This window comes from Sciurus vulgaris, assembly GCF_902686455.1.
Source record: "Sciurus vulgaris genome assembly, chromosome: 7".
NCBI classification, from domain to species: Eukaryota; Metazoa; Chordata; class Mammalia; order Rodentia; family Sciuridae; genus Sciurus; species Sciurus vulgaris.
Genome location: NC_136467.1, coordinates 102191178 through 102217371, shown reverse-complemented (window position 1 = coordinate 102217371; position 26194 = coordinate 102191178). Strand labels below are relative to the sequence as shown.

Here is a 26194-nt window from a genome sequence, read left to right as displayed (position 1 = left end):
AATAAAACAAACAAAATGAGCAAAAATATTGACATAGACCTTCCCAGAAATAAAATATAAATCACCAATAAATCTCAAAGAAATATAATTTTTTAGAAACATATATTTTAGGTTTTCAGTAATAAGATATCATACTTAATTCAAGTTTCAGTCTGGTAAATTAGTACTAATTAACTACTAGTACAAATAGAAATTAAAGCAGATTTATTGAAAAATATTTTATTATTTTTTCAGGAGGTTTAAAAATAATCACATTTTTGTTCTAAATATTTATTTTCTAATAGCATACTCTAATGAATGGTCAGAAATGTTTATAAACATTTATATACAAAGATACCCATTGCAAAAGAATATGCAATAGTAAACACTGAGAAATTGGCATGTCCTTCAATTAAAGAATCTCTATGTAAACGATGCTAAATTTTTAACTGATACATCATTCAGTCATTAAAAATATGCCCATACTACATGCAGAAGAATGAAACTAGATACCTATCTCTCATAAGTCATAAAAAAGTCAACCCAAAATGGATTAAAGATTTAAATACAAAAATCTGAAAATATGAAACTACTGGAAGAAAACATAAGGAAAATGCTTCAGGGTATTGGATCAGCAAAGATCTTTTGGAGAGGAAAACCCCAAATGCACAATAAACCAAAGCAAAAATAGACAAATGGTAGTACATCTGCTTAAAAAGCTTTTTCACAGCAAAAGAAAAAAAAAAAAAAAGCAAGAGTAAGAGACAACCTACAGAATGGGAGAAAATATTTTCACACTATACATCTGACTGGGGTTGATATCCAGAATATTTAAAGAACTCCAAAAACTCAACAGCAAAACAACAAATAATCCCATTAAAAAATGGGCATGAGACCTAAATAGACATTGCTCAAAATAAGGCATACAAACAGCCAACAGGTGTATGAAAAAATGTTTAATATCACTCATCATCAGAGAAGTGCAAATGAAAACCACAATGGGATATTACCTCATCCTAGTAAGAATGATTATTATCAAAAGAAAAGAAAAAAAGATAACAAATGCTGGTGGGGATGTGGAGAAAAGGGAACCCTTAGACAATGTTGGGTAGATGTAAATTGGTAAGGCCATTATGGAAAACACCATGAAGTTTCCTCAAAAAACTAAAATTAGATCTACAATATGATCTAGCAGTCTCATTACCTAAAGAGTATTTACCTAAAGGCAATGAAATCAGTTTATCAGACATTTATACTCCCATGTTCACGGCAGCTCTATTCACTATGCTAAGAAATGGAAAGCGCCTACACGTCCATCAACTGCTGAATGGATGAAGAAAATGGAGCACATACACACAACAGAATGCTATTCAGTCATAAAAAAAAAAAAAAAAAAAAGATGAAATACTGTCATTCCCAACAACATAGATGAAACCAGAGACCATTAAGTGCATAAGCCAGGCATGGAAAGACAAGTAACACATGATCTCACTCACTTGTGGAATCTAAAAACGTTGATCTCAGAGAAGTTGAGAATAGAATGGCGACTAAAAACAGGGGAAAGTGGGGGGATGAAAGCTTGATAAATGAGTACTAGTGTAGTTAGAGAGGAGCAAGGAATTCTGGTGTATTATCACAAACGAGGGTAACCACAGATAACAGTAATATACTGTACACTTCAGAAAGCTGGAAGAAAGGATTTTGGATGTTCCTCCAAAAACTAATAGTAAATGTTTTAGGAGAAAGATATATTTAACCTGATATAAACATTGCACAATGTATACATGTATTGAAACCACATGTTATACCATTAATATGTTTAATTCATATGTTTTATGTATCAGTTAAAATAAAAACTATGCTCATAAAAAGCAAATGAACAAATGAGAAAAGTCATATGCTAAAAAAAGAGGAATAAAGTAAAGTAAATAAACATTGTTCAAGTATATGAAAAAGGCATAGGGCTGAGGATGTAGCTCAGGCCCTCAGTTTGATCCCTAGCACCATTCAAACAAACAAAAATAGGTGGCAGTGAGGAGAAAAGGGAAATTTTAGGTATGGCACACTTGTAATTCCAGTGACTTGTGAGGCTGAGGCAAAAGGATTGCAAGTTCAAGACCAGCCTTAGCAATTTAGCAAGGCTCTAAGCAACTTGAAAGAACCTGTATCAAAATAAAAAATGAAAAAGGAGCTGAGGATATAGCTCACTGAAAAGCACTTCAATCTCTAGAAATAAATAAATAAATAAATAAATAAATAAATAAATAAATAAATAAATAAATGAATGAATATTTAAGAATGGAAGAAAATGTACAAAATATCAGTAATAGTTGTCTCTAGATAAGGAAATCATATTTTTTCCTGCTTATTTAAAATTTTTGTATAATATGCCCACAGTGTCAACAAAGTTGATTTTCATGATTTTTTCCAAGCTGTATTTCCAAAATGGCTCTGATAAAATAGATATTCCTCACAGACAAGTGTTTCTCAGGATGAATTCCTGTAACACTAGGCACGTATGGTGGTGCTCTGTTAGAGCTTCCAGACACTGTAACCCATATCTGCTTTGCAGAGATTCACAATGCTCATTAGCATGATTAATGCACCGAGTCCTGCCTGAAAATGGAAAACCCCATTTAATTACTGTTTATTCATATATTTCAAATCTACTTGACTCCAAATTTTCTGAAAACATCTCTTGAAAGGACATAGAAATGTTTTCAATGAAATACACTTTAGTAAATGATGAAGAATTCTGATATTAAAATGTAAATGCTTCATGGATAGAGTTAGAGAATATCATGCTAAGTAAAATAAGCCAAACCCTAAAAACCAAAGACCAAATGTTTTGATGTGGATGCTAATTCACAATAAGCTGGGGAGGGATAGGGAAAAATAGAATCACTTTATATTAGGTAGAGGGGAGTGAAGGGAGGGGAAGGGATATGGTGGAAGGAATGACAGTAGAGTCAACCAGACATCATTACTTCATGTACATATATGACTTCATGACTAATGTGGTCCTACCATATGTATAATCAGAAAAATGAGAGATTACACTTCATTTATGTATGATCTATCAAAATGTATACATGCATTCTTACTGTCATGAACAACTAAGTATAATAAAAAATTAAAATAAAAATGTAAATGATTGAAAATGACTAAGAGTTTTGAACAAGTACGATTAAGCACATGCTTATCATAAGTCAATAAAATTCATCTAATTAAATTTAAATGAAAGGTTTGACCTATTCATTGGCTGTAATTTCAGTATCTGACTTCCCAGTCAGACTAAATAATTAGAAATGAGAAATTGAGAACCTTCACAATCTCTCTCCATTACAGCCATGGTGTATATAGTACTGAGATAGAGTGGTAAGGATAAACTGAATTTCTAAAAAGCAGCCGATGATATCCTAAACACTCATTTTCTTCTCATCAGGTACCTCTTGGTTGAATTTTTCAGAGATTAATCCTCAGACATTTAGCTAAAAGTTAATAAATCAACAATATCATCTCTTTTTTCCCTGTTTTGTTTCATTGTTGCTGTTTTACCCCTGCCCGGTATTGAGAGTTGAGGATAACTGCAACTGAATTGTCCTTAGGTACTTTAGCTTTTTGATTTGAGGAACTTCGTCATTCTGGAAGTATTATTTTAGGAAAATCATTAATTGCTCCAATCTGTAACTTTTAATTTATAATGTTCATAAAGAGAAGAAAAATGTATTTAGTTTTTTCCATGACACAGCGGCAATGAGTAAGCCAAGTGAAAGGAACTCACATTGCACATACAAACGAGTAGGGCCGAACATGCTAAGATTAAGAGATGTGTATTAAATCTGGAGTGTTCAGTGTTGTGTAGAACACAGAGGAGGTTTCACCATAACTAGCAGCACTGAGCAGATGCTATCTGCCAGTTTCTATTTACAGCAGCAGGGGTTTCCTAACTGATAGGTTGTAAATGTTCCTACAGTCCAAACTTCCACTTTAGCAGGTTTCTCAAGAGATTCGCTGGCCAATCTGGGGTTGGATATGAGAAGCTGAGACAAGGCTCATACTTAGCTTCAGGGCAACCCTGCTTGTGTGGCCTTCTATACTGGCCAACAAGTTGGAAATCTTCCAGCATCCCAAATGAACGTTATTATTTATTCCAACCTTTAACCCCTGCTTTTGTGGCCTATTACTGTTTGCAACTTGGATATTCTGCCTCTTCCCCATTTTGCCAAATGTTACTCCTGTTCCTGCCTAGTTTCTCTTTTAAAGATAGGAATCAAAAACACAGATCACAGTTTTTTCTATTCCTTGTTATTAACCAGTTGGTTTGCATGGCACAAAGGTCAGTATGCGTGGTGCCTGCAAAGTACTTCTTTCTAGTATTTGCCTTCTTGAGAAAGCCTCACAACTGTATAATTCTTAGATCAAAGGCCAGTAAGAGTTGAACTCCAGAGAGAAGAATTTTGGTATACTCATTATTAGAGACTTTTTCATAAAATATTTTATGTCATTTTATGACATTTTTATGGCCATTACTAATGAAGTGAAAACACTGAAAATTTGATGCATAATGTATTGGAAAAATATATAGAGCTTTACAAATAGCTAAAGCAATGTCCCAACAACAGCCTCACAAGGGCAGCACAGCATAGCAGTGGGTAACTTGAGCTCCTAATGCAGTTCCTCCTATTCCAAGGTGTGACACCTTGGGAAAATGACTTCGCATTTCAGAGTCTCACTTTCCACCTCTATAAAATAGGGTACTTAATGAGAATTAGATTAGTTATCACTTGAAAGAATATTTGCATATTCTTTTGTATATCATAAGCAGTACTACCAATTCCAAGACTGAATATCCAACAGAGCAGGACTCATTACGGGTCTTGAGATCTACTTTATAAATCACACTTAGATGACCTGGTATTTTGTTAATGTGAATTGACAGGTGAATATTCAACAATGGTGATGGTGTGGCAGTGCACTCAGATCCACAATTTGCTCCAATTTTCATTTTACAATCAGAATTGATTGTTGGTAAGAAGCAATCATAGAATATTGATCAATTTTTCTCAATAATTAACCTATAATTATTGCCTAATGCCCAATATTCTGGTTAGATTCAAGAAAATGTATCAAAAAGGACCTTATACCAATTCTTGAAATTCTCTTTTATTTTCCAAGTTAAAATAAGTCTCTCTATTGACTCTGATTTTAAGCTGAAACCACATCATATTCAGCATAGAGAGCAACAAAGTAAACACTGTACATAACCCTGTTAAAAACAGAATACAGGTAAAAAGCTTTATCACATACAACTGAAGAAGTCAGTTTGCACCAGGCTAAGATTGAGACAGATCAAACAACTTAATTTTGAAAACTTGGCTGCTGTTTTATCTTTCTTTTTTTGAGTACAACACAAACAAAAAATGAGTATTTGAACCATGCTTATACTCTGGAATGTACATTTAGCATCCGGTGTAAAATCTAAACCTTTTTAGACATTTCCTTAAATATCACTGGAGCCCCCATATTAGCAAGTTCCTAAGCTACACAAACAGGTTTTTGGCAGAGCCCTTAAGTTTTGCTGCAGCATGATTCTGCCTTTGCTCCTTGTTTTCTGGACTAAAAGTTGTACTTAGATTCTGTTTTAAGGTAACAGAGTTTTAAAAAATTTCTTTAAAGGGATTGAGGTTTGAAAATATTTTCTATGTACAGAAGGTTAATTAAACCTTATTATTTAAATAAAAAAGAATACATTGTTTCAGTTTTTGTTAGTGTTTTTAATTTCATTTAATGTTAGATTTTGGATGTGATTTATTTTAAATATGCAATATTGAACAAAAAAATCCTGGCACAAAAATCAAGAATTCTGGGCCTAGGCCTGGCTCCTTTGCACTGGGATCTTGGCATTAAAATGTGCACAGTCTTTTACACAGTGGCAAGCCCAATGGTAGGTAATCAGCTTCTATTTGTAAATGATTGAATGAATGACCTTTCAGAGCTCATTCCCATAGATGTGTATTTTGAAATCATGTCTAATTCATTGAGTACTGTATACACCAGCAATTTGGATGAAGCCACATAATGCACTTAAAGACGCCTTTTCGAAGTGTAACCATTACTAGTGTTAAAAGTTGTATCATTCTTATCTATTCAGAAGTGTGTTATGAAGCTAGAGGATAATGGCCAAGAAAATAAAATCTGTAGCCAGACAGATCATGTTTATAGTAATGAGTCTGCCATTTACTAGCTGGAGTCTTTTGTAAGTCATTAACTGGTTGATAGCATTAAACTTTCACATCCATAAAATGTGGAGAGAGAAATATTTACCAATAGAATTGAGATATGGGTTAAACACCAGCCTCAGCAACTTAGGGAAGTCCTAAGCAACTTAGTGAGACCCTGTCTCAAAATAAAAAATACATTAAAAAGAGAGGAAGTTGCTAGGGATGTGGCTTAGTGGTTAGGCGTCCCTAGGTTCAATACCCCATACCAAAGGAAAAAAAAAAAAATATATGGTCTAATTTTTCAATTAATGCATGTAAATCACTTAGCCCCATTTCTGGCATAACATTCTATTGTTTTTATTGTTGCTTTAATTACTACTACTGCTACAATTATACTACAACTTGACAATGTCATATACTTTAAAAGTCTTGAACATACAACAAAAGTAATAAATGGTTCACTTACTTCTGAAAAATAAAATTCTTCCTCAACATAAATAACTATAGAATGATAAGTGTTTTTAGGTGATAGTATGGAAGAAGAAAATGTTAATTTGAATATGCAGATATATGCAGGTGAAATTCATATTTTAATAGCTTTACTCATCACAATTAAAAAGCTAGAAATGATTATTTTAATGCCTTTTAGCATCTTACCAAATAATAAAAAACAAATAAACTCCTATTTTCTCACTTAATATATTTTGAACTATCAAAAACAATCATGATAAATTTACAATGTAGATACCATGAACTGAATATGTCTGCAATTCATTGACAGCCTTTTCTCTGGCCTTTGGTATCAAACTCATAAATCCCTATCCTGCTTTAAGTATTATAACTGTTATTATAGCAACTCAAGAAAATTAACACAAAGACCTGTCATCTGAAGAAAAAAAAGTTCAAATAAATAGTCCAGGAAAATCATAATATTTAAGTCTAAATGGTTAAATAAAACCCAAATTGTACAATGATACAAACAGTAATGGGAATGTTAAATATTAAAAAATCATAAGTTCAAACATGATTTAAGTTACAGATAATATTAAAAACTTGAGGACTGAATAATTATTTCAGCAGAGTAGCTTTCCTACTTAGAGTTCAACAGTTTATTCACCTGGATTTTAATGAATCAATATTACAAAAAACTAAAACTCAGTCCTGGGGATATAGCTCAGTGGTAGAGCACCTACCTAGCATTCCTGAGGCCCTGAGTTCAATTCCCAATAACACACACACACACACACACACACACACACACACACACACACACATACTCACACAAATTAAAACTCAGAAAACAAGTTGACTTATGAAAACAAGCATTAAAAGTTGTTGAAGTCGTTTCCTTCTTTCACAGGGACTTCTTTTAATTGTTTATTATTACTCTAACTTAACAATCAGTTTCCCCCTACTTTATAATAATATCTGCAATTCAAGTAAAACCATGGAACAGTTCTAGGAATCTGACCAAAGGTAATATGCAAAGCACCTATCAGCAACTCCTCCCAGAGAAAGTTGCCTTGGGTGTCAAAGAGAAATATTGCTATTTCATGAAGGCAGTGTCACAGATTGACTTTTCCAGGACATTCTAATGGGGGAAACAAGTCCATGAACTGTTTAACCTGAGAACAGTCACTAAAATTCAATGGTTCATTTTCTTTTAGACAGAGGAAATGTGATGTGTACCTTACACGATTTCATTGACAAATTTATGTGCCAAAGTCTTGTGGAATATATGTAGATCTCCTTTGGACTCCTCAGAATCTACTATAGTAGTCGTTGTTTTAGAAGCAGTAGGGGCCATTTATTTAATACTTATCTCACGTAGGCTTATAGGCCTATAACATTACCTTATTAAATCCTAACTACAATTTTGTATTATGATCTCCACTGTAAAGATGAAAAACAGTTCCAATAAAGTAAAATGATTTGCTCAAGGATATGTAACTGTTAAATTCAAAGGTGGTGTTCAAACCACTCTAACTCCAAAGCTTTTACATTTAAACCCTATTGAGATAGTTAAGCGAGAAAGAAATGATACCTCTTCAATCAAAAGAAAAAAAAAAATATATATATATATATATACACACACACAAAACATTAACATAAACCCTTCTAATTGGTGACTTCTACTTGTTTCCCACCTGCATCAGGGTTATTTGCAGAGGAATCTACACAATTTTCAAGTTGAATTTTCTCCTCTTCTGCTTTTAGTAACTATAGAATAATAATAATAGTAACAGAAGTAAACTTGTCATTCTAAGCGGCTTTGAAGCGGGGATATAGACCATACAGGAAAGGAGCTGTTTTTGTCAGTGTTTTTCTGTGATGAAAGGACAGGGAGATGGTTCTGACCTCAAGGCTTAGTGGTTGGTTATTTATGAGAACTAAATAGCTAACATACCTGCTCCTCCTCTAAATTCTGCCTCTCTGAGTCACAAAAAAACTTCAGGGAGAGTAAAGGTAGAAAACAAGAAGGACAATAAACCCAATTTACTTCATCCTAACATAATTGTTGCCTGCAACACTGACTATGGAATGTAAATGGTAAATGTGAGACTTTCATGTTTCCACTCTGAATTCAAAACCTTCAACACACAGCAAGGGATCATTTCAGAAGGAACAGAACTGAGAATAAACAGGCTTAAAGTTTAAAAAACAATGTATCATTGTTTGCATTTCCTCTATATATCTGCCTACACTCTAGTACTTTCCTTACCTGATTTGTTGACTGGAAATTGTAGTCTCTTATTTGTACTGTGACCTCAAAGAGGATTTTGCTTTGAGAGGATTTTGCTTTGTTGTTGTTAACTTCAGTTTTCTCTAAATTAGTTTCAATATATCAGCTGAAATTACTAACCCAGACAAAACTTAAGAATTTTTTCCATACATCGAGGTTGGTTTTTACCACTTTATTTCACCAACTTCTGAAATAATTATCTGTTGTGATAAATTATGATTCTCTTTTGAAATTTATCAGAAATTAATTAAAACAAAGTAAAACATATATCAGTAACATATTGAAATGGAAATAATTCGACAATGATTATTAAACAAACACCCATCCTTAGTTTATCAATTTTTCAATATTTTCAATTTATGCCTCGAGATCTATTTTTTACATTTGACTATTCCACCCTCTGCATCAAAAAGATGACTTTCAGGAGTTGCAGCAGTTGGTTCCTTGATCCTCTAGCTATCATTCAGGATCAATGAATGAGAAACATGGCAGAAAAGTATGGTCTGGGAATTTATTCTTCCCAGATGAAAATATAAGGATTGCTTAGGTAGCATCTCTCTCCCCAAAACCACAGTTCCTGTCAGGATACCTTCCTCATACATCTCTCCTATGAGTTTTCTAGCAACAGTTTCTGCCCTCTGCCCCAGAGTAGGAAAGTTCCCCATTGTCCAAGGGTTATTTATGAGAACTAAATAGCAAGGGTACTTTGGCTAAAAAGCTCTGTCCACAACAATATCGTCATTATAACATTAAACACTCTTCAAATGATTCAGCTTGTACATGTTGTTTCTTTCCTTCTGTGACCTGATAGAACACTAAGAGAGTTAAAAAAATTAAAAAAGTATAAATAGGATATGGTTCCTGCTATCACTGCATGTAATCAAATCTGTGCGACCGGTACTGTGGACATGTGGCCTGTGCAGGTGCCCTGGGTTCAGAATAACCTTATATCTGGTCTAATACTCTTGCTGCCACCATCTTGGGACCCTTAGTAATTTCTGAACAAGGGGTTTGTATTTTTATTTTGTACTGGGCTTCACAGATTATGTACCACTTCTGCAAATATGGTACAGATGTTGGATACAAGTACAAAAGTAATAACAATGACATATTTATTGAGGTCTTACTGTATTTCAAATACAGTTCTTGAAGTTGTATACATTTTAACTCATTTTATCCTTGCAACACTCAATGAGACAAGTGCTATTATTTATCTGTACTTTTTAGATAAGGAGTCAGAGCACAGAGAATTGAGTAAATAGCCCAAAGTCACACACTAGTAAGTGTAAAATATGGGATACCAATCCAAACATTCTGGCTTCCTCTATGTTACTCTACTTCTGTGACAGAAGCACAGAAAAGAAAGCAATTAGGTTTAATTGTAAATTAAAGCCATGCGAGCAGTAATATACCATGGACCTCTGATTGATTCTGGAAAAGATTGTGCTTCCTATACAGACAGGCTCATCAGAGAGTCACAATAGGGGCAGCAAATCTGTACAAAACGAACAATATTGAACTTCCCATATCATGATAGCATAAAAATATCTGAAGGATTTTGAAAATGTTACAAACTGATATTTTCTTGATTTTGACATAGATATAACTAAAATCATATTCCTGACTAAAATCGAAATGATTTACTTCCATTGATCCTGATCTTCTTAAACTATTTTCTTTTTTTCCAGGAAAAAAAGGAAACCTGTTTTAATTAAAAACAATGAAAGTCATTAACATTTACTTCTAGAAAGAAATTTAGCATAATATCTAAGAGATAATTCAGATTTATTTCTAAAATACAGAATTATTTCTTATAACACAAACACCAATACACCATTGCTTATGAAAAGAAAAATAAAAGAATATATCATAAAAAGAAGGTGTTCATTGCCTTAGGAATTTTAAAATTGCAGATTGTTACTTTAATTTCCACATAAAACTATTCAAAATTAGAGAAGGCTTTGGTATGGAAATATTACACACAAGAACTCTTAAATTCACTGCCTTCCAAGCAGAGGATGATGTGCTCTCTTGGGACACAAAGTTTTCATTTTGTTATTGTTTTCTCCCAAAGTACCAAAGATCTTACTTACTAATCTACAAATGACTTCTCCCCTCATTTTAAATATTGTACATTTTCATAGATTTTGTGTCTATCTTTTTAGATTGTAGTCTGTCAATTATTGTTTAGACAAGACTCATGCAAACCAGGGGTTACCCACTTGGTTATGTGGATTCTCTTAAACATTTCTGAAAAAAGCAGATGAATACTACTACTTCTATTTTTATCTTACTGCTAAACCTTGTGAGCTGAATCTTAATCATCCCAATCTAACATCAAAATCAAAACAGTTCCCTTTCCCCTCCCAAGTAAATGAGCTGGTTGTCAGAACAGACTGGTGTGTTTGAAAGGACATCTCAGCCAAGGGTATTATTTTAAGAGATGAGCAAATGGGGAAACCCCACAGTCCAACCAATAAAATATGAACCAAAGGTGCAAAGAAGCACTCATAAATATTACTTAGAACAAGGGATTCATTGTTTCTCTCCTTCCCTTCAGTGGCTCCACTGATCTCAGCCCCTCTCTGTGAGTCAGGGAAGCCTCTTCCTTTAACCTGTGGTTTTTTTTTTTTTTTTTTTTTTTTTTTAAACTGAGCTACTACATTATTTATGACTGTAAATATGAGTAGCTCCTTGTATACACATACTGAGACACCCCCGCCCACTTTTCCCCACTTTGGTATTTCAGTGTGGAAGGATGAAAGGGTTTTCCCTGGAGCTGATGTGGTTGGGGATGTTGAATTAGCTGCTGTGTCAGTATGAGGTAGACTGAGGATTTCCCAACACACCCTCCACCTGCAAACTCAAAGACTAGCCTTTAATGACTGGTTTTAGTCATTTTCTTTCTCTCGAGTACTTTTTACAAACTCTCTTCTTTCTGTCTGTCTCATCATTATTGTTCTCTGCCTCCAGTTATTAATCTTGATCTCTTCATCCTGTTATCATTTCTTCTGAATTAAAAAAAGGGAATAATAATTTCTTCACTATAGTGACATGTGTACTAATTCAAGATAAAAACACAAAAGCTTTTTAAACTAGATGGGAACTGGATGCTTGATAAATTATTTTTATTCAATGTTGTATGCTTTCCTTTCCTTCGCTTTCCTTTGAATTTTCCCTTTAAATTCTTAATCATTTTTATAAAATAGTAAAGGGAACGAATAATTAAATTCTCTCAATGGGAGCCTCCAAGAGAGATGAGGAGACACTCAAGAAGGGGAGGAAGGAGAAACAATTACAAGGCCTGGCAAACTCAGAGTTGCTTTGATGCCCTGGGGAGCTTTTCTCCCAGTGGGTGGAGGCTGCAATTGGCACATCCTAACCTTTTCCTTCTCAACCAGAGAGAAAACAGGAGACTGTACCTAAATTCCCAAACTGGAACTAATTGATTTTCAACTAATCTAAGCCTCTAAGTATGAAAAAAGGACCAAAGAGAGATCCCAGGAAGGTGGGGGTGGTAAGAAGAGAGGTGCCCAGAGAGCCTGGGGCTAAAGAGACCACAGGACTAAAGAGGAAGGACCAAAGAATGCTGGGGGTGGGGCACGGTGAGGAGAAAGCAGAGAAAAAGAAGAAGGGAAGAGGAGGACATGGCGGGGTACTCCCAAATTCTTCTAGTCCATGTCTTCAGTTCTTCTTATTCCCGCTATTATTGCTTACTAAACTTTTGAAATGGGCTATTTGTCAGTGACCATTACAATTTTCAAAAACTTTTCATTAAACTATCATTATAAGTATCTGTGCAGATGTGCCAGTCATTTGACAATGAAATGTTTTTAAGTGGAACAACAATCCTCGTGGTCATATTTATGAATGTGAAGGGTCATTGAAGAAGAGAAAAAATTTTCTCTGCTCTAGGTAATGTCTTTCTCTTCAAAGGCTAAAGTTTTAAAGAATGACTGTTGTTTTATCCAGTATTAGCTTTTGTTATTCCAGGCACAGGCCATGAGCATGTACTACACTGGTTTCAGATTATCTTTCCTCTCAACCCATCCCCCACTGCAAAAAAATTCTTGCATGTGTTTATGGGTGTGTTTATGTTACACAGGTGTTAATAACCCTGTTGGAGAGAACAGATAGGCATCTTCAGGTAGAAGTGTATATAAATACCTCTCCACTGGGCACTAGAGTCAACCAGAAACAATAATAAATATCAGTGATGTCCTTCAAATTTGCCATCTTAGGACATAGCATATTTTCTCTTCCATTATCAGGATAGTCTAATGATTTTAAAAAGGAGGAGTTAATTTAAAGTTTTTGAAAGCTTTGTTGTCTTTCATATCTAACATACTAAATATGTGGTTAGAAAACATGAAAAAAATTTAAGCATCATATTTATATCCTTTCACGCTTGAGCATGTATATTCTTGAAATATATTTATGCATTTGACTGCAAGCCAACGAACTGATCAGTGAATAAAATACCATTAAGAAAACCAAAGTTCAACTTTTTCATGAAAATACATACAAAAATTATACAAAAGCATATTTCCTGTGTTTACTGTTTTTTTTCTAATTTTCTCTGAAACATCTACAATGTTATATCATTTTAGTTATACTATCAAAAAATGAATAAAAATTGGTTTCTAATTTTTAAAAAATCTTAAAAATACACTGCATGTTTATCTTTACATAAATAAGAAATATACTTAAATATTGAAAGCACATAAACTAATTATTTCTTCCCTCTGCATAAGTATTTAATATATAAACTAAATTGGAACACTGTTGAAAAAGAGATGTCAAAAAAGAAAAATAAAATAGCCAGTAAGGTGTTTTTATTACTAACAAAATAAAGTGGCACTGATTTAGCAAAACTCCCACTGATATTCAGCAGTTTCAGGGAGAACATGAGAATTCAACCTTCAAAGATCTCCTACTATGAGACTGACAAAATCCAACCTAAGAATAATGCATACAAGAGAGTAGAAAGTTACTCTTCATTCAATTAATCATTTATATTTGCTTTTTTAAAGTGAACAAATCACTTAATTTAAAGTTGAACATGACATCTTCGGTATTGTACTTAGATGTTTATATGACTTAAATCTATTTATTTACATTTTATTTTGCCTAATAGAAAATTATAATTTATTTTTCACTTATGAACACAAAATTATCTCACTTGAAATTTTAAAAGTAAATATAACAGATGCATTGCACAATGCATTGGAAAATATGTCTTTCTGAATGATAAGAAATGCACAAAATCCATTATTTGACTTGAATATGACAATATGAAAGCATTTTTAACAAGGACTCTAGTAGATCCTTTCTATGTAATTCACCTTATTATGGGGAATGTCAACAGATTCTTTCCACATATTTACATATCCAAGTTACTTCCTCAGTACAAATTCATTGCTGCTGCTAACTTGACTCATTTGCACTTAGTCCCCACTATCTATACATCTTTTAAGATATAAAAAATAAAATTCTCCTGAAGCTTATAAGATCATGACATATGTTGCAGGTAATATTCTTAGTGCAGTCTATAATGATATTACATTTATACCTTTTCTGAGTGTGCTTTGACCTATTTTACTGTGGAATAATACAGGAGTTAGGTTTTTACTAAGTAGTGATTGGGCTAAGGAGTGGATATATTAGAAGGCATGTACTAAGGGTAATAAAATTGTGGTTCAATTTTCCTCAGAGACTACTGGAAAAATTCACCCAGCATCAGAATCAATAATTTCTTGTAAGACATCTAGTTTGGAATTATTAGATGACAAAGAAATGATATGGTTTTTTAGTGAGGATAAATCACTACTTAGTTCCAGTATGATAAAAATAGTTTCTGAAGTTCATATGCAATGTTGTTTCTCTAGAATTAAATAAGTGATAATATTTCTTGGTAACAAACATATAAATCACTGTGCTATTATAATATGAACAATATACCCAAAATTTCATTGATCTAAATCTATGTCTCTTAATAAAAAAGATTCTAGAAATCACTCAACAAAGCTGTTTGTTATTGTTTTTGACTTTCTTATTATATGTAGATTTATAAAAAGTAATGGCACACAAATTCAAAAGGACAATTTTTTATATAATAAGCATACACTTCTCTTGTAAATGATCAAAATATTCAATTAAAATAACACATTATTAGAATAAATTAATGACTGAGTTGTTTTTTAAAGTATATAACACATCCTTCTGTGTCAGATTTTAGATGACCTGAACTGATACTTTCAGGGATTTATGTTTTCTGAATACGTAAATTATGCTAGATTGGAAATTTTCTACTACAACATTGTAACTAATTTAAAATGTTGAATAATACTTTAAAAATGCTACAGAGTCAAATGCACTATGAGCCACATTTTCATGCCTCTTACACAAGGAAAAAGTAATCAAACTAATTTGGAATTAAGCTGCCTTAAAAGTACAAGTGAAACCTGTTAATTATATATAGAAGAAAAGGCCTCCAGAATGCCTGATCAGTGCAAGAAATGATGACTTACTAAAACTTAATAATGAGAGCTTTGTCTCTAACATTAGACATATGATTTATTAAGCACCTTATCCTTCATGCTAGGAATCACTGCTAAAAGCAAATGAGCAGAGCATATTAAGCAACATATATTATAAAAGCATCCATGTGTCATTAAGATTTGCTGCTATCTGACTTTTCAAAGAATATTTCCTTTGAGATACGAGGAAGTTTTTAATTAAGTGTGTAATAAAGCATGTTGATTTTAAGTCAAAGCAGATTACACTTTTTAAAATAGTGTTTTTAAAGTTCTTGTATTATAAAGTTCTCAGCTTTTGCCAGTTGATTGAATTTGTTGGTAAAATTTTTAGTCTTCAAAAATAAAACATTCAATGTTATTTTCCTTTGAATATTTAAGGATAGTAAACTCACCTTAAGTTTTTACTAAAATATTTAAAAGAACAACATCCCTTGTAAAATAATGTTGAATTGGTAAACTCTTTACTATTATTGCCAGAGGGAATTTGGGAAACCAATTTACTGTTTGATATTGTCAGCATTTAAAATATCCCCTGAAGTTCCAGCATTGGGTAAAACATAATTTTAAAAATTATTCACAAATATTATTGCTACTTACAGAAATCCTCCAGTAAACATTTTACCTCAAATAAAAGGGAAATTATGCACAGGTAAAGATTATCAGAGCATGATTTACATTTCTCTTGGCTGTGGAAAAAGATCAAGTAGGTATGACATATTTTAATCATTACAGTTAAGAAATGTTAGGTTAAGGCTTCTTTTCTAAAATAGTTTTCATAGAATTTCAGAATTGCATCCTGGATTCTTTGATAGTAATATTTTACAGTGTTATTGGATCTTGGCTAATTTCATATCAATAATTTATAGTAATTGCTTCCCCTACAAGAGAGTTTTTAAGTAGTAAATGAATGTACACGTTCTTTAAATTTCTAACAAAAAAATGGTTCAGGATGTTACTTTTACTTTCCCATATGTGCTTGCTTCTTTTTTCTTTTTCTTTTTTGCCTAAAGCATTGCTATCCTCATAAATTTCCCTTTTTTAGACTATGGCCATTTTCTTCATATATTTAAGCAAGGTTGAAATTTTAACAAGCTCTGAAAAGACCCAAATCTACCCAAACTATAATTTAATTCTAGCTTTTCACATTAAATATATAGATATAGATATGACTTTGTTGCCTAAAGGAAAATCTTACATTATATCAATGAAAGAAAGGAAACAGAAGCTAGAGAAAAGAGTTACAGAAAATGACTTTATATAAACACGGCCACCTACCAAGCAGTTACTTTACCATTAGGAAAACTTCCACTTTGTAATAACATAGATTAACAAATAAACAAACAACATACCTAAGTTGACAAAGCTCATGACCATGTCGGCATCGTTCAGAAAGTTGGTGTCATGTAGGCTGGCTAGAGGAGGACTCTGGGTGGTCAGAGGAGCTGTTCGAGATAACTGTATGCGACGAGGATACCCATTGGGAGAGGCTGGGTATCCCTTTCTTGCCCCTCTGGTCTCTCCTGCCAGGGATGCCCTCACGGAGTATTCTGACTCTTCAGGATTTTCTTCATTGGTCATGGCATTGTACAGGTCCAGCATAAAGAGAGGCGCAGAGGATGCTTGTTTTCCAGGTGAAAATGGTCTAGGTCTGTGAGGCAAACCCAAGATAGAGAGAATTTCCCTCTGTATTTCCCGTCTTTCATGGTTCCGTAGTCTTCTATAAATAAAACTGGAGTGAACATGATTGTCTCCCAAACCTCCTTTTGCATAACCCACTAGAACCCAGCAGCTCCAGAGGAAACCCACAACACCCCTAAGTAAAAATACAGTCAGATGCATTTTTGTCCAAAAGCAAAAGTTGATATTTTTAGTCCTTCTTGTCTTTGTTCTTTAAAAGAAATCTAAGTTGCTAGGAGGTACACTTTCCCAGTAGCTGTAAAAACAAATTAACCTATCTTCATGACAGTGACATTTCTGAACACGACATCCTCACTGATTTTCCTGTCCTATTTTAAATATTTTGGAATGTGTCAAGAGTAGTTATTGCTAGGAAAGCTGAAACTCAGATTTCCAGTTATCCACAGTTGCTAAGAGTTTTTGCTGCATTGATGTAGCAGAAGACGGCCAATATTATGTGATCAGATGACCTATGCATTCCTATATGAATTTATGATAATCAGGCCTTTGGTATTTGAATTAACGGAAGCTGATCTTCTGATAAACTGTAGTTCCCAAGTTATCTTCACTTGCTCTGGAGTTCTTCTCAACCTTTGAGCTCTTTCCAAGACAAATCCTGATTTCTGAATCACAGATCTATGCTGATCTGCACCTTGGTGTTGGAATATATATTTGTCCGGCAGCTTGGTGATAACTTTAACATCTTTTGTATCGTCTTAGTGTAAAATAAGACTCAAGGTAGTACTAGTCAAGTAAATGTGTTTCCCTGAATTTACTTGAAATCCTTCCTGTAAGTCCATTCAATCCCTTTCTCCTTCTTACTGTTAATTCCACCTCCAGCAGGCACAAATATACCAGCCCTCTTCCAGAGAGATCTAAAGAGTAGTGTAAGCACAACCCTGCTGGGAAAGAAGAGGCTTCTCATTGTAATTTGAAACTGGTAAAGCAAAAAGAACTTAACCCTTTTGCTACCAGAAAAGTCTCCATTTTCACAATTTTATAACCACACATCTAACATAGAACAGTGATGTATGGGACATACAAGTTCCAGGGGGAAGAAAAGCCGGTTTTCAAGGAGCAGACTGAAAACTTTGCCACCCACTTTATATAGCACTCCCTTAGATCTCTCTCTCTTTTAGTGGCACACATTTAATACACTTCTACATTAGGTCTCTGGTTATAGCTAACCTAACAGGATGTGTCTCAGTTCTATATGAGATTATTTCTAGCCTTTTTGAAATCACTGAAGTATTCATCTTAAAAAAATAAAAGAACAGGTTGAAAATCGGGGTTAATTAGTTGTTTCTAAATGATAGTTAGACCTTTTTTAAATGACACAGTAGAAATTGAATGATTTGTAAACATATCACGCAAAATAGTTGTTACAATAACTCAGTAATAGTGAATAGATAATACAGCTCCAAGTCTTTACACATCAAATTATTAAACAGAAAAGTAGATTTATGTTTCTCTTATGAAATCATAATACATATTGACATACATATATCCTAAGATGTCGAATCATGGTTCTTAAGTTGTTTCAGGTTAAATGTAGACAGTCTTACAAACTAGATATTTCCCATAAATTGTGCTTAGTACTTTAATTTGTTTTAACTCATGCAAATAAACACAAGTCGGCTGAGATTTAATATTCTTCATGACTACATGCAGATTGAAATTTGAGTTTCTAAAATTTGATGGGTAAAATGGGGAAAGTGTACACCTTTCTAAAATACCATACTTAATCTGAGGAAATGAGCAAAGTACGTGTTTATCCTTAATGTTTAATGCCTTTAAAATTTGGAAGTCTACAATATTTTTGTGCAGCTATAATTTTCCTCACAAGCACTCACTTAACCTTAGGGCTCACAGTACTTTCATTGTCTCGAATAGCATTCTGATACCAATGTAAATTTATTGAGCAAATTCTAGAACTGTTATGAAATTTTAATGTTTTTCCTTTACCTAGAGGCACCTAGTTTCTTGTTTAATTTCTTTTTACATATTTCCTCTGAATGCATAAAGCAAAGTCATATTTCTCACAAGTCTTCAGTTTATTGGTAAATGCAAGATGCTGAAAGGGCTTGCAGAATCTTATTGTATGCATCATTTGTCTTATACAACCTTACTACACTAAAATTTGATGATGCTGTGTGATGCACACCTTGCTGAAACATTTTTATTAATAGTCATGCAGGATGCCACAGTATCAGAGATTGCAAAGAATACTAGAAGTACAGATTGGAAGTAAAGAAATACTATTTCAACAAAGAGTGGTTTGAACTACTTAAATCCTTGAAATTGTTTATTTAATATGCAAACCAAACTAATAATTTCTGGTAATCAACAGAGATTCAGATCATCTAATTTAAAGTAAAATATTTCTCTGCAGTTATAAGACATATCCCAGATAGAGTAGGTTATGCTTTTTCCTCTGTATTTTAAAATGAATTATCAATGTTATCAATTTGCTTCATGTCTCTAAACCAAAGCATGGAATTACAAAGTAAAAATTCACCACACTAGAGGAAGAAATCATTCTTGTTATCTTCCATATGTGGTGATTTTTTCCCTAAAATACATGTGAAAAATAAAAATGACACTAGGTGTCACAAGTCTCAAAAACACATTTTCCCAAAGCATGATTTATAATATCAATTGATAAAATTATAATTTAATTACTTACCCAGGCACATGGCCTTCCTTATTGGAAATCAGTAGCTAATAATTTTGGTCAGAAGTTTTAGTGTCCACCCTCCCCCTACCTTCCCTTCTAACTCAGACTAGATGTGGCAAACATTCATTTTTTTCAAAAAGATCAACATGTGCAATGAGAAAAAGAAAATAAAGACAAAACCTTCCAGGAATTAAGGGAAAATGCTAGCCTCTAAACAAAATGTTTGATTTGTTTTCAATGAAAAGTAAAAGCATTTTACCATATCATTTGAATTTCTAGGTAGAATTCATATCTTGGTATAAGAGCGCAAATTGAAAGATAAAATATTTTGCAACTGCAAAGTATAAACATTCCAAATTTCAGAGCATGTATTTTGAAATTAGACAAGGAGTTAAACCTACTGAATATACAGGGGAAGAAAAGTGAAAACTGAAGAAGACCCAGGTCATCACAAGAATTGTTCCTAAAGAAAGTACACTTCAAGAAGAGGAGACTTCGTAAAAATTCACCCCTCACCGCACAGTATTTGCCTGGGTCTATACTAATATAATGACCTTCTGGCAAGAAGCAGAGACAATGGTATCCACTTAGGAAGTATTCTCAACTCATTCTTTCTGTTCAGGTTTCTTTTCCTCATTAAAATTAGACTCATTTATTTCATGGATAGAGAAATCAATCTACCATGCCCAATTGACCAATTTCACTTTTTTCTAGATTTTCAAAAGAAACTAGCTCAACAGAAATTTAAGGTGATCACAAGTGTGTTTTGTTCTAGAAGATTCTTCCAATTTCACTTCTAGTTTGTTGTTGTTGCTGTTGTTTACTTCTTGACACAAAATGTCCCTTCAGAAAATAGGACTACAGCAAAAGATATAGATACCCAATACAAATGGTATCTGCATTTTTAAAGTATCTCTCCAATTTGAAAATAATCCAAAATCATTAGAACATGATCAGATAATTTTTAAGCAGAAGATATCTTGGGTTATGTTGAGGGGGTAAAGGAAAAAAGTAGACATGAAGCTGCTCAGGAGGTTGAAGAGGCTGGCAACGATGGATTGCTCAGGGAAGGTAGCCCCTTCTGGAATCACGCTGGTGAATGCAGCTGCACGGGCATAACAGAGCAGCATCTGTGATATTAAATTGCCTTCAGTTTGCTCTCTTTTTAAGCCAAGAGCATAGCAAACGTATAAACAGAAGATGGTGTGTACTGCAGTGGTCCAAAGGAAGACAGCAGTGCTACAACACCACCATCTGACTTAGATTTGCTTGCAGTAACCTGAAAGGGAGCATAATCCTGGGCAGCCTATGCTTCTCCTCCATCTGCTTAATAGCTATTAAAGAAAACCTGGAAATGAATAGTAAAAATACTCACCAAAATTTTGGAATGTTTGATATTATTTTTAATGAATGGTGGCATTACTGAATAGTGTTAAGTGAGCAGGGGACCTTTCAAAGTGCTTTGAATTATTATGTGTTTTTAAGGCTTTTTAAATATTATTTTATGAGTAGGTGTTCTAATAATTATAGAGAGAATAAAGCAATATTCAATCATTAAAAATTAGAGACTATTAGAAGACCACCAGCCTAATGATTGTATTCAAGTAGATGCCAATTAGCTCACCCCAAAACATTGGGTCTGTTTGCTTGGCAAGATATTTCATCCATCATCCATATCAACAGATTTTAAATAATTAGGTAGACTGATCAGTAAAAGCAATAATGTAGTCATCCATGAAAGAATATCTTCATTTGTAGGCACTTTGTAATTTTAAAAATTCATTCACAAATAACCCAACATTGGTATTATTAATTCATTCATTCACTCAACAAATATTTATCATTTGCTTGTGATGAAAATATTACATACTACTTACTTCAGATATGACAATAAATTCACACAAGGTACACATTATTATAGGCTTTATGATCATATGGAATTATCCTTTCAATTGATTTAAGGGCATAAAATTATGTATTTATTAATTAAAGTATATTTTTACTTTCTTTCCTTCACATATTCGCTAGAATGCAAGCTGAATGAAAATAGGGACTGAGTTTATTTTGCTCATCAGTGTGAAACAGTACATATTAGTATCTCGATGTTTGCTGACTAATCGATTTTTTAACAAAGATGAACAATATTACAAGGGATCTTTTTAAAGACAGTTTTCTCTAGAAGCACAGTTTACAAGGATTCACTAAGTTTACAAGTTGATGAAATGCTGTATCTCTTAGTTGCTAGGTTTCCCTAACATATTAAAGGTTCTAACAAACAACACTTCTTATCGTAGGTCTTAACCCATAGTTATAAACCCAATTACAAGCTTCTATCAATATTAGACTCAGAAGGAATTACCATGACTCAGAAGGAAGAGCATTACACAATAAGTTACATTAGCAACTGCAAAATATATTGGTGTATCATTATGGGGAAAGCTTATACTGAATTAAAGTTACCCTGGACCCAGATGAGCAACTTCTGTTCCTGTTTATAACTCGTTTCTTGAATTAGTGACTTTTTTATGTATTTTGTTTTGTTTTGATGGCATTTTTTATAACCCATATTATAATGCAAGAAGCCCAGAAAATGAACACTTTTGTTTAATAAACATTAGCAATTAACACCATACCTGCTAAAACTGAACAGAGATGAACTACACAGTAAACTCCGGGATGGGAGGTGAGAAAAGACCCCAAATAAGGTGTGTAGGGTACCCAAATAAAGTTCTTAAACCCATGCTTTGCATATGTTTCTTTGCATATGCAGATAGCTGACTCTAACTACAAGCACCTTAATAACAATATATGGGTCAATTAAAAACCCATAGAAATGTGATAGTTCAGTGAAAAACACAATTGCCAATTTACTCCCTAATTCCCATCAATAGCAAGGTGATCAACAGTAGAAAATAAAATCTATGTCACTAATCCTATGTTCAAAATGAAACTATTTGAAGGAAGATTTAAAACTACTGACATAAAATTATCTTGATCACAAGCTTACTATTATTTGTAACATTTTAAGCAGAGTTCTATTTTTTCTTAGTATATTCTATCCCAGGAAACAGACAATGTTTCATAGAATCTTCTTCAGAAGCTGTAGAATGAATTTAAATCTAACCAATCAGCCCCAAATATATAACAGAAATTGTCCATCAGCAATAAAAAGAGATATATGCCACCCAAGACTTGTTAATATTCTGCAACATAAAAAGAATATGACTGTTTCTTAATATTTAATACTGAGAAAATATGACTAACAATGGAGAAGATGGATAATGATTATTAATATTTGCATTGCAAGTATATAATATCTCTCCAACGCAAAGGTTCTCAAAATCAGAATACACATTAGAATTGCATATTGGGGACAGGAGAACATTTTAAGAAATACTTATGGTCATACCTCTAAGGACAGGACTCAAGCATCAGAATTTTTTAATACTGATTAATTTATAGACAAATTTGAGAACTCCTAAAAATTAGTTTTGGCAACATGTAACAACAGCACACAAAATAAGACTTTATTTCAACATCATAATAGGTTTCCAAATTAAAGCGAGTTTTTTTATTTCCTTGATTGCTGATAAGATTCCATGGTATGTAATGAGTGATTAAACAAATGCACAATGCTTACATCCAGAAAATGTTCTGCACCCATATATACAGTAAAGACTAACTTATCTCATACCTTCATTAACAACAAATAAAACAGGCAATCCCTGCTCTTCCCAAAGGTCAGTTAATTCTAGAAGAGTTTGTTGGATGTTTTTATTTGAATATGAAACTTAACTTTCTTTTTTCTTTTATTTTCCCCCAGTACCAGGGATTGAATCCAGGGTCTCACACATGTAAATGTAAATATGGAGTTTAAAATGAAAGTTCTTACATACAAAATGCTACTATATCACAGAGTAAATAAGAATATATTTTTCAAAATGATATCTACTTATTACAAACTTCTCTCTGCTCTCATCTGCAGTTCTTTCTTGAATTAAGATGTCAATCACAAGACCTCATCCATTTTATAACGTTAAAATTCAATTTAAAATTTTAGTCAGCTGAACTCACACAACAGGTGACTTCCATGGGTATGTTCAGTTCTAAAATTTTCTCATTTTCCTAGGTTTTCGAGGTATGTCACCAGGTACATGCATGCATGCACCCACATACACACACACACACCTTTCTCAAATCCGTGACTTTTTCTGAAGTTTCCCTTACACTGGATCTTCTATCTTCATTTCCCAGTTACTTTTAACATTTAAAATCTATTGATTCTCTCTTCTTAAAACTTTCATTCTCTTTATATCTTTTTGTTTCTCCATTTCACAATAAACTCTTATCTGTCTCCAGTTTTTAAAGCCTTATCCCTCCTAGTCTTCTTATCTAGAACTCTCTTTCAAGTGTGTTACTGTTTTCTTTATCTCTCACCTTTCGCCACCCCTTTTCTACAGAGAGGGCTTTCACCCTCCCCCACCAATCTCCAGTTCTTTCTTTTTCCTTCTTAAAGAGTTGTATTTTCTATAGCTGCATGTTCATTAGCAAAGCAGTTGTGATATAAAATTGTAATAAGATAATATTCTTCCTATCTGATACATGTATTTTAGTTTTAAGATGCTTCTGTGGAAATTATTGCAAATTTTGTAGCCTATCAACTTTAGAAGATCAGGGTTTTCACATGTAGATATAAATCATTTTGAAACATTCACAATTGCTTAAATATTTCTGGACAAAGTTATAACAATAATAACAATAACATAGCAAATAATAAGTGAATTTTAATGATATATGCAGCCTCATAATAAAAATGCAAGAAAATAACTCAATTATTTGCTAAATATGCTACTAAAATATGCTAATGTCAGTCCATATTTACCATAAAGAATAATCTCATTGAGTCAGAAACACTAACTTCTTGCCTGATGTGGTGGCACGCACCTGTAATCCCAGTGACTCCAGAGGCTTAGGCAAGAGGATCATGAGTTCAAAGCCAGCTTCAGCAATGGTAAGGTACTAAGCAACTCAGCTAGACCTTGTCTCTAAATAAAATGCAAAATGGGGCTGGGGATGTGGCTCCGCGGTTGAGTGCCCCTGAGTTCAATCCCTGGTACCCCCTCAAAAAAAGAACACTAACTTTTTATTCTTCCTTTTTTCTATTCTGACATGAGGTACATTTATCTTAATAGGAGGTGCTAATCCGAAGTGCAATATCATTTCATGCTCTTTTAAATGTCTAAGATTTTACCACATTTTCTAGAAAAAAATCTGTAGATATAATTAATATATTATCAATTGCATGTTATTTTCCAATCAGTTTTAGAAAAATAAAATTAAACCAAATTGTCTACAATTTCTAATTTAATTCAGGAATTATCATATATAAATATCCTACTCATTTACATGTGTTTTCAAATATACTTCTTAAATCAATGAGAAAGATTCATTAGACAAGACCAATCTGATAATATCCACTGGTCAGAGTGGAACAAATGTCAACACAACTGGTCACACTTCTAAGATTCCCTCTAAGTGGCAAAAATTATTTCCATGGAAATATGAAGAAATTCAAATACTCTTGAGTGTTTTCTGTTCTAAAGATACAGATTTCACTGGGTGCTTAGATTTATAATCAGAAGCCCAAGAATGTACTAACATGATTCCCCACCATCACCACCAAAAGTATAAATCATCACGATACCCTGGAATCAGAATTGTTTAGAAAGATAAAACCAAAAACTATAGGGCACAAGCTTAAAATTCATTGGCCTATAATCTGCACATTATTATATTTGCAACTAATCAAATGCTATCTGAAACTTTCCAGTAGGCATGCATTATATCTTATCACTTAACATATGCTCAAAGAATGTAAAAAATTCTTCAATCCTTTTGCTTACATTTTTTTCCAATTTCATGAGTTATACAAGGGATATCTGAAGAACATGGTGTTTGGCAAGGAAATTGCATGAGATTTACAGTGAAGAAACTAAACTTTGTTCTTAGTTTTGCCACTTAGTGTCTGAATGACCTTGGAAAAGCTGCTTTGGAATCATACAACTAGAACATAAACAGAGTCACTTGACTGAATCAAAGTTTCTTCATCTATTAAATGGGGGAAAAATATCTTCCCAAGGGGATGGCAAAGGTATTCAATAAGTGAAGGTATGGGAAAATGCTTCATTAAAATCAATACGTTTTATAACTTATTGTCATGGCCCAGTAAAATTGAAATTCTTAAGTTTTTCTATTAGTTGGTCCACACTAAAAAACAGAGACCCAGTGTTCTTACTCCTGTTTAATCACTTACTGAGGAGAAAAATACTTAAGAATTACTAGGGAAATATCATTC

At 33.1% G+C, this 26194-nt stretch overlaps 1 protein-coding gene across 1 annotated transcript in view; it reads right to left on the bottom strand.

Moving 5' to 3' along the window:
• BMP5 (bone morphogenetic protein 5) overlaps positions 1 to 18052 on the bottom strand; it is a 111001-nt gene extending 92949 nt beyond the window's left edge. The window contains exon 1 of the mRNA XM_079147644.1: positions 16835 to 18052. Within this exon, the coding sequence (XP_079003770.1) occupies positions 16835 to 17324 (490 nt within the window). The 5' untranslated portion in view covers positions 17325 to 18052. The remainder of the gene's footprint in view (positions 1 to 16834) is intronic.
• Positions 18053 to 26194: the final 8142 nt, after the last annotated feature.